Consider the following 10,619-nt stretch of genomic DNA (forward strand, 5'->3'; position numbering starts at 1 on the left):
CCTACTTGAGCTGAGGGTGTATTTATGCTGTGCTGATACTTCAGCTGGTAATGATAAGAGTCCAAAGGTCAAACTAGTTTAGAACTAGAAGAAAAGCCATGGTAATGTACAATTTATTTTTCTGAACAGCCAAGGGTGGGAGGAGAGGGTAAGGCACAGGGAAGAGGCTGGAAGTTGTATTTCTTGATACCCCCCCCCACCACAGAAGCTACAATAAAATCATTTCAGCTGTGCCCATTTCATAGTTCATAGATTTGCAAAGGAAAATTTTGTAGAGATGCCACTTTTCTTCATCAGATCACTTTTTAGAAACATTCAGGTTTTAAGAAGTCAGAGCCAGAAGGAAGACAACGGTGTTYTACGGCAAAATTGAGAGGCCACTTCACCAGTTGAAGTCCATGAAGACCCTCCACCCACCTCCAAAAGAGCTCTCTAATGCACTGGAAGGAAGGAGTAGAAGTGTAGCCTAAGAGCAGCATTTCTGACACTTTTGTCAGTCTCTTAATSAGGACTTCTTCCACCCCTGACTTATGCTTGGTATACTATTTCATTAATATTCACATATTCAAACCTTGCAATTTTAAAAGTTAAACTATGGACTTCACTTTTCAAAAAGATTCTAACAATTTTAATTTGTCGTCAGCCCCAAGTTCTGGTTGGAGGATATCAAATCTGTTTTTTTCATCACACAACTGTGTTTTCACAGATATATTCTCCAAAGTCATCAAAACTTGGTGTTCAAAGTTTGTTTTTTTCAGATTTGGGGGGGGGAGGAGAGGATTGCATTAATTACAGAAGCATGTTGAGGACTGCAGGACAAGACAAACAGCAGCAGCTCTGAACTCCCAAATACCCTTGATTTGGTTATATAACTGCCATTGATATAAAAACCTGCATATCCACACTATTCTCCAATACTTTAGCTGTTCCAAGAGGCRTGCATTTGTGCTCAAAAACAAACCATGCAAACCAATTTGCTGGGGCAAGGATTTGGGGGGGAACTTCTTTTAATCTTTTCATAACAGATATCTGGGGCCTTCATCCAGCTGTGAGATGTAGACAGGCAGACTAAACTTGAACAGAGACTTGGATGGCTATAAGTGACAGTCTGCTCTAAGCAAGGCCTAAGCAACAGAAGATGAGATGACTCACAACAGGGAAAGTGAAAAGAAAAGTTACAAAAAAAAGTAATAAAGGGATAGTTCATGTCCTATTCACATTCCTGCAAACCCTTCCATTTCTTGGATAGGGCAAAATCTCCAGAAGGTAAATAGGAATTTTAATCAAAGGCTGTTCTTGGTTTTTATACTGCAGTTAMCTCTGATGCAAACCAGAGAGAGGCATCAGGCCTCTGGGAGCTGTATTGCAACAAGCAGAAGAAAAACTATGCCCTGCTGCAAGTTCTGCTGCGAAAGAGCAGTCAAATGACCTACAAGACAGGTAGGCAAATTCACCTGGACTACAAAAGCGCCTTCAGGGCCAATAACTGGAAATGTTTCCAAGTATCCAAAAAGAATCAGGACAACGAGTAACATTACAAAGCAAGGTACCGTTTGTGCATAATCAGCCCTAATATCTTTATTTAAGAGCCAAAGGATTCAACATACATGTTAACAAGGGTACAGTAGAGATCAGACCACCTCCTACACGAGGAGGCACATAGGAGAGTATGGGAGCAGGGAGTAAATATGAAGCTGTCCCCATCCAGGAATGACAGAGGATCACTAAACTTCACCAAACAAAGTCCCTTTATTTACAGGACTCCCACCCACCATGTGCTTATGAGACAAGCTTTCCTTTTACCTTGCCAGGCTGACTGTTTTGTTCATTTTTTTCTCTCAGTTATAATACCCCAATTACTACTTGGAATTATTGTACTTGGAATAACCTTTTAATATAAGGATTAACCCAAAAGACTGAACTTTTAGAGTAAAAAGAACAGCAAGTTATTTCAAATGATTATCAACCTTTAAGGATAAAAAAAAAAAAAATCTGTATGCTTGCAGATACTCTGCTCCAAGAGTTGGTGTCTGGCATTTCCTCCATCATTCGGAAACATTAGCAAAGCATCTGCTTCCTAAACATGGTTTCTCATCTCTGCTTCAAGATAACAAGCAAGCTGTGGTCAGGCAGTCATCTTAAGCACCCAGCCCCTCCTTAGCGTTTCCAGTATATCTATCTTTACCTACTTTTCTTCTGACATTTACAAGAATACAGTATTAACTTCCTAACAACTCTGACATTGATATACGTCAATAAATCACTGAATAAAAAAAGCTCTCAGAAACACCAGCCCACATAACTAGCAACACTTTGTTCAGCTGAGGCTTTTGAAAAGGGAGAAGAAAGCAAAAAAAGCAAACTGCTGCCTTTAAAGTAAACAGATACTCTATTTTGCTCCAGTCCATGTTGTGCTTCCAAGTTTCATCTAATGCAACTGTTCAACGCCTAAGCACGCACATGAAATTTTTGTGCAAAGCGCAGAGTCTGCTGCACTTTTATGCTCCATCTCAGACATTACGGTGAACTTTTAGCCAGCTGAGATAAAAGCCATCTCAAGGGCAAGACAAACAGATGTAGATAGTTTCAGATATAAACTGTGTGGACAGATTTTCCCTGATTTAACAAGGACAATAAATTGAACAGTACACTCTTTCTACCATAACGAGTACCAGATAATAGTTTAATACTTACAGCTTATCTATCATGATAAAAATATTTTTGCAGTTACAACATATTAACAACAAAATAAACRGCTTACGAATACACTCTATCTTCTCTATCCTGGATAGCTGAYTCATCTAAGTGAAATCTAGAGCAGCTACTACATACATTTTGGCTTGCATTCCACCAAAAAAACTGACCTAAAAACACAGGTCCTTGCTTCTCATTCAGAAAGTATATGTTGTCTCAGAAGCCCTCTCRTAAGGTGGTGCCAAGTGCCAGACAGCTTCACCAGTCAAACTGCTGAGCAATGCAAGTTCCTTATTATCCTGTAAATTTTCCAGGAAATGGTATTTGTACCTCACTCTGTGTGTGTATTGTTGTAGAGGGATAAGTCATCCAGTGTTAAATGAAGCCACTGCTAGAAAACCCCTCAAAAATCGGAGAAAGATACTACTACAGAAACAGGAATGATGCAGAAGTAACTTTAGAAAAAAAATATTCATTGTAAAAATGTTTTTTAATACAGAGTACCTATGGGGAAACCAYAACAATCTTACCTAGGCTGGCTATTTCCCATAACTGGAAGAAAACAAGAGCTGCATAAATTTATCATCGACATAAGCAACATCTCTAGGGTGGGAAAGCAAAAAATTTTACAAAATAGGTAATACCTTTGTATACACATTAAAAGGCTTATATTTAGAATATTCCACAATTTCTAACTATAAAATATTTCTACTTTAATTATTGGAAGTTTCCAGATAGTTCTTACAGTCCAAGCAACGCTTRGGAGTACAGCTTTGTCTAGCAGCTGGCAGTTCTTTTCAAAGCTTGACTTGCTCTGCTGAAGGACACTCCTCATTGCACGATCCCAGCTTCTGCATAGAGCTGCTGAGACCATGCAGCGTTTCATGCAAAAGCAGGCTGCATTTTACTCTTGTGGAAAAGGTGATCCCAGACATTCTGCAACAGCTTCTGGGTTGCTTKGTAGATTAGCTTCTAATGATGTTGGATAAAAGACACTACAGAGGGCAAGGAATTATAAAGGTACAGTTAACTGAACTGCAATAAAGTCCAGAGGCAGTTTAATGCTTTGAAAAGTCAGACAACATAAAGTAGTTGCACAAACTCCACTTATTCTTACTCCCTCCAACGGCACTATCTTTGCAAGCTGATGCAAGACTTAGCATRCTAAGGAGTTGATTTTTAGTATTATCTGATAATCACAGCCCAAAGTCACCTTACTATTTGTCACACGTGGCTGTTTTGGATGCATTGCTGCTCCCTGGTCTGACGCTTCATAGCTCCCTCTATCCCATACGACCAAGATGATAGCTGCTAGGAATCTAACTGCTCAGCTTCATTCAGCAACAGCAAGAAGCCAGGAGCTTCTAGGACAGTACATGCAGGCAGCTGCTAAGAACTACTCCCTATCTCAAAAAGGAAAAATGAAGAAAGGGAAAGATTCTAAGAAATTCACCAAAACCCACGAGTGAATACAACCCAAAGCCAGGACCCAGGACGACAGACCATCTTGCAGCTTGATTTTCAGGCAGGTTCCCAAAGTTACATTCATCAAGGGCCTTTTAAGTGCAAAGAACATCACACTGAAGATGCACACATTTTCAACACACAAAGATGAAATGCTAAGTATTGCGGTAAGATACCACATCAGAACAGAAAAAAAAATAGTATTATTTACAAAATGCTCAGAGCCCCAGCTACAGGTCCCCCGCAGAGAGGGGCAGGAGATCTCTGCAGAGCAGGCTCTCGCCTGCAGCTGCGTGTTGGGCTGGGCATGCCAGCCCTCCTGGCACAAGGCAGAACCTCACCCTCTTTCCAGCAGCACACTGTCCCTGCAACAAAAGCTGCYGTGGGTCCTTCTGCTACAGGAATGGCTGGGAAGCAGCCTGTGTCTGAAGCACAGACCACAAGGCTCCTGACTCAGGTCTGGGGTTGCCAGTAAACTACAGAGCTTAGACACTCGCATCAGTCCTAGCGCAGCTAGAAGGGTTGCTGCAGCTGTACAGCTACAGGCTCTACCAAAAACAAATGGAAAAAAGACACCCCGGTCAGGCTCGTAAAGTAGGATCACAGTCCACGTGTGGCCTTCAGACTACATTTGAAGAACTCCTTCTCTAAAGGCTTCAGGTTTCCCCATCCCTATGGCTGTGATACTGCTTAAATACTGCTGACAGTTATAAATCCACATGCCTTTGTGTAGCACAGTTACATTTCCCCAGGAATTACAAGATGCTGTTAACCTTGAGAAGTGCAGCAAGTTATTTTAAAACGCAGTCACCATGCCCACCCGGGAACACAGAGCTCAGATACAGAGAAAGGGAAAGAAAAGCACACAAGCCTCTTCTTAACTGTACAAGAAATACAGAACTTCAGGCTGTAAAAATCATTGGTGCAAGGCTTTTTATTTTTTTTCAGGAGATAGCACAAACAAAAATAGCACAAACAGATAGCACAAACAAGAATTTTAGCTCTAGAACTCTCTCTTAAGAAGTTCTGTTTTACAGATATATTTCTAATTTAAATTTTCAAAAGTGTCTTTTTCAAGGTAATGATAAAATTTAAGTTATGAAATAAACTGCTTTGAGCACATAAAGACACTTGTGTATCTTTTATTGAGAATTCAAGTGCTAATTCTCAGACTCCAAGAACCGGTTACTTTCCAAATCGCTGAATTTAAAGTGCTCTCTCTCTATGTAAGTAACTTTCCATTTGAAACAAATAGTGAAGGAACAACTGGCTTTTACAACACGGTAAAGATGCCAAGCATTAGTAACGCAAGACTCTAATACAAACCGCTGACAGTCCTATCGAGAGCTCCGACAAGACAGTTTTAGCAGTTGGAAACTAATTGCACTCAGTCACTAATTGCATACATCAGGCCATCATGGACTGCATGGCTTTGTTCTCCTTAATTAAGATAAGTACAGACCTCTCACATTATGCAGTTGTTTTTGAGGGAGTATTTTGAAAATTTTAAATGCGTCTATAACCATTGTATTTAGGCATGCAGAAGGCAAGCAGTTTTTCAAAGTAATTTTGCCATTTGCTTCACAGTCCTTAGAAAGGCATCTTCACCAACTACACACACACCTAGATATACAGGACAGGATAATCCACGGTTTGTGCCGGAGACCGTCCCTCCCACACGGCTGGAGGAGAATCCCAAGGATGAAGTGCTATTTCATATTTCAGTCCTTTTTCTTGTTTTCCCCTCTCCCTCCTGTTACAGGAATGCCAACGGAAATCTGAAACTGTTCAGGGAGGCTTATTTTGCACCTGAAGTGCTGACTTAGGAACATAAATATCAAACTTGTAAACAAGGATTAACATTGACTTCTGAATTATCTATACAAACATACAGAAGAGACGTGGCAGAATAAGCAAACACTGGAACTTCACTCCATCTGCCTCACTTTAGGAGACAGACCTTCACCCTTAGGTGCATCACAGGAGACGCAAGTGATCTAGGAAGTACCCACTAACCAGACAGGTCGGTCCTGACGGGTACGAAGCAGGGYGGCATGGGCGCTGGAGAGCCGCCAAAGCAGCGCGCAGCGGAGACGTGCCCACACAAACACAGCGAGCAGTCACTCGAAACTGCARTGAGCTGACGGTTTTAGACAGAAGGCTACATATACATACATATATATGTGTGTGTGTATGTATGTGTATCTCTACACACACAGAGGAAACACATGTAACCACGCAACTAAGCATCTAAGGATTACACTTATAAGGCATGTGGTTTTTTCACACTTTTTTTTTAGTTTTTACAGCAAAAGTGGACACAAAAGGACTACTTTGCTTCAGTCACTTATTAGACACCTAGAACAAGTTCGACACTAATTTTTATATATTATTGTTAATAAATATATTTAGAATAGGTTTTGTGTTCTTAACAAATATTAGCAAAAAATATCTGCCTATGTTAACTCAGGATTTGTAAGAAGTTACACCTAAACTGAATTTCAGTTTCCATTAAGATGCACAGACAGCATTTAACTAAAAGCAAAAAAGATAATTTTAAATATTCTGAAAGCATGCTTAGAAAATACTGTTAACCAACACATTCAGCTCTTTTTTTTTGCCACAGTAACATAGGCAAGTGTTAAAGACCATATTGAGACCAAAGATGCAAAGAAAGGATTTTTCAAATCCAAGTGAGGCTAGGTATTTTTACCCACCATATATTTACCCCCTTATTCTAAGAAGTAAATCATTTAAGTACCTCTGAAGAGCTGGTCTCAGTAGTCAGAGAATGCGATCTACAACTGTCAGGAGTGCAACGGTAGAGAGGATTAGTGTTAAGGAGCGTAGCAGAAAAGAAACAAGCTCCAAACCTCAAATACGGTATTTTTGGTTGGCATCTGATAATCAGTCTATCGGTTTAATCATGGCAGGAAGGTTTACTGCTCAAAAGAAACTGCAGTATAAATGTGAAGAAAAAGCTCTATTTTCTTTCTGTGAAGACCAAAGAGATTGTTAATATTTATGAAGTCTGAATTGGCTTCAAACACTTYTTCCTTCATTTTGCTATGTCATAAGCAGCAGCAATAACTCATTAAATTTTGAGGTGGGTTCACTATGCTGAAGTACAGCTGTTTTAATAAATTTTGACCACCTGGGTTCAGATCTAACATTTTTTTATTTTTAAAATCAATGACAATGACTGTCAGATTAAAAGAGAAAACTTGCATTTGCTCAGAGATCTGAAATATCAAAACTCCTAATTCCTGGCAACAGTACCCAATGTGACGATCCAAAAACTACCTTTAACAGCTGAATTTTTCTGTACAGTTTATTTTACAGATTATCTTGTCAACCTGTAATGCCAGCGTGGTGGGCAGGCAGAGAATCTCTTTTGAAAGACYCTGATTAAGCAATACTGTCAAAAGCTTTTCCTCCAATCAAATTCTAGACTTAGTTCAGACTGTGTAATTAAAGTAACACATCAGAGGAAGTCATCTTCACTTCTGCAGCATGCATCCTGCCATGTATATATTATTTAACTGAGAAAAACCTATGTGGGAAAGAAAACGAAACAGTGTCACCAAAAAAGGGTAGAAATTTGTGTACTTTTATTTGGGCCTGGAATAATCAAGTCTGGATAACAGAGCCTAAAATTTAGGCGGGTAGATTTTCTACATGTAGTGGTATCTTCAGGTTACAACCACAGCTTTGAAAACTTTTCAGTCAGTATTGCTACTAACTTAAAGGAGCAAGGAGAGGGAGGAAGAGACCTAGATGAGCCACTGAATAGCTGCATAGCTTTAACAAAAACAATTCATCAAGGTACACGTTGCACAGAATCACAGAACAGTTGAGTTGGGCAGGGACCTTTGGAGGTCATCTGCTCAAGAAGGGTCAGCTAGAACAGGTTGCTCATGGCCACATCCAGTCAGGTTCTGAACATTTCCAAGGATGGAGACTTYACAGCCTCTCTGGGCAACCTGTTCCAGTGTTCAACCACCCTCCCAGTGAAGAAAYGTTTTCTGCTGTTCAGATGCAATTTCCTGTGCTTTAATTTGTGCCCATTGCTTCTTGTCCTGTCACTGGGCATCASTGAGAACAGCCTGGCTCCATCTCCTCTACAATCTCCCTGCAGGTATTTACCACACTAAGCTCACTAAGCTGCCCCCAACCCTTCTTTTCTCCAGACTGAACCGTCCCAGCTCTCTCAGCCTCTCCTCATACGAGAGCTGCTTCAGCCTCTTAATCATCTTTGTGGCCCTTTGCTGACTCACTACAGTAGGTTCACGTCTTTCTTGTAATAGGAAGCCCAGAACTGGACACAGTACTCCAGATGTGTAGCCCTTGACTCATGCATACCTAAACAGCATCTACATTCTGAATCTGCGAGAAACATAACAACAGGAAATTTGATCTATGACTTTTTTGAGTAATATTTTTCAACAAGTTGTCATCACTTAGAAGTTAAACAGTTAATGTTTCTCCTCAGTTTTGAAGCCACAGCATTAAAGAGCGAATACTTAAATATCAGAGTGATACTGAAGATACCATCTATACAGGTACATATAGAGCATTATCCACAGACAATGCTCCACATCCCAGAAGTATACCTGAACTTTCACAGCAGCACTAATCACTTYTCAGACCCTGCAGAAGTTTCCTTACTGAAGTAAAATTTTAGAGCTCTCCCTTCCCCCCAAGTCTGCTATTCACAAATAATACTGAATCTCTTTGACATCTGATACTGCCGCAGCCATTCATTCCTATGATGGACTCCAATAAGCTTCCACAAGCTTTGATAATTACACGCCGGGAGGTGGTAAAGGGGTAGGGCCAAAGAGCAAACTGCGTTGGCTAGCTGCCCTGAATCACAGATTCATTTTTAGCCAGGCAGACTGCAGGGCTAAGTGTCAACTCCCTGCTTTTTCCTCCACGACCTGACGGGGGGTTTTCCCATTTCTCCACTGTAGCTCTCTCCTAAACTGGGTTCCACTGAAGGCTGAAGACTGGCTTTTTCCCAGCTGCTGCCCTTAATTCCTCCCTCCCCCCCACACACACACTTACGTCATCAGACCACAGCGATGCTTTCCACCCAGGCCAGCTGACGTGGGTAAGGATATAGGTTAAAGCCTACACTCTGCCTTCACCCAGAACGGAATTTGTATTGCACCAAGGAGCGGTAAAGGGACTTTCAAATGCCAGCAGCCTCTCCCGTGCCTTTCAGCAATCGCTCCCTATTCCAGTACGTGCAGCAGAGAAAAGTTCTCAGCAGTTCTGCAGTTAAAAAACAAACAAAACCCACAAAAAAGCACAAAAAAACAGAAAACAACGTAACAGTCTTACAGTTTAGGTCAGATTAGTTCTACCTGCCACTGAGCACAACTATCTGCTAGAGATTACTTGTGGAGCTAGGAACAGGGGATAGTTGCTCTTCAGTTCAGTCTGGCATCTCAGCCCAAAGTCATTTTTATTAACATATAGAGATAAGCTAACATATTTGAACCCACCATATGAAAAAAAGGGGAAATAAAAATCAGACTGTTAGGGATTTTTGCACAATTTGATAYCATAACTACATCACCAAATAATTTTAAACTACTAATTGTAAAGCTAGTGAAACGTAAAAAGACAATGTCAGCATTAGAAGAATACAGAATAGGATTAGAAAAAGCTCTCCCACTTTGAATGACGAGATCAACTGTAGCTACGGCATACGAAGGGTTTCAGACTGCGCACCCCCTAATTCTGAGCAACGAAGCAACTGCTCAGCGCACATTAAAAACTACGGGMGAATACTGTCAGGTAGCACAAAGCACAGCTCGCCAGGATCCCTACTTCCTTAAACATTTCCGTTCTCTGTCTGCATCGAAGCCACGACTGGAAATGTGAAGCCCCAGAACTACCCGTCACCTAGCCCATGTCCACACAAGCTCAGCAGCATCGCATCTGCTCAGCCTAGAACTTCGCAGTCGCAGTAACAGACCGTGATGTGAAAGCATGGCAAAAAAGCGACTACTTTCACCTACTGCGCCTGCATCTGACCCCAGCGGYGACTACCAGAGAGGCGCGGGAAGCCACAGCACATGTGCGTACCTACCGCGGAGGCCTTTTCCAAGGGAGCCTTCCTCGGCTGACAGCCTGGAGCGTAGAACAGCCATCTATCTAGCGACACAACACAACTCCACCGCCCTCTCCTCGGTCTCCTTGAGGAAAAGTGCTCTAGAAACTGGCATCCCCCCACTTTTACTCCTCCGACATTCCCGCTCCGCGCTGCTCCGCGCCGCGGTGCGCCAGGCACTGCGCGCCGCCGGGACCGTCAGGCCGCCGCCCCCACCACGCTGCGCACTGCTGTTTTTAACGGACGTGCGGCAGCCCCCAGCCTAGTTAGGCTCATCCGAAGGCGCGGGAGCGCGGCAGGGCGCCTCCGAGGCGAGGCGGGTCCTGCCGCCAGGGAAGCC

The 10,619-nt window shown here is 42.0% G+C and overlaps 1 protein-coding gene across 5 annotated transcripts in view; it reads right to left on the reverse strand.

Annotated features, from left to right (window-relative positions):
- The window catches only part of GRAMD4 (GRAM domain containing 4), an 82,302-nt gene extending 71,765 nt beyond the window's left edge, over positions 1 to 10,537 (reverse strand). For 2 of the 5 annotated variants that reach the window (XM_085326374.1, XM_085326365.1), the window contains exon 1: positions 10,255 to 10,536. In XM_085326374.1, coding sequence (XP_085182500.1) covers positions 10,255 to 10,319 — 65 coding nt within the window. In that variant the 5' untranslated portion in view covers positions 10,320 to 10,536. Of the gene's footprint in view, positions 1 to 9,225; positions 9,436 to 10,254 lie in introns of all 5 variants that reach the window. The other 3 variants (XM_085326384.1, XM_085326355.1, XM_085326402.1) reach the window with 3 other exon arrangements.
- Between the last annotated feature and the right edge of the window lie 82 nt (positions 10,538 to 10,619).

This window comes from Rhea americana, unplaced genomic scaffold (genome assembly GCF_003343005.1).
Source record: "Rhea americana isolate MKP2758 unplaced genomic scaffold, rheAme1 scaffold_1, whole genome shotgun sequence".
Lineage (NCBI taxonomy): Eukaryota > Metazoa > Chordata > Aves > Rheiformes > Rheidae > Rhea > Rhea americana.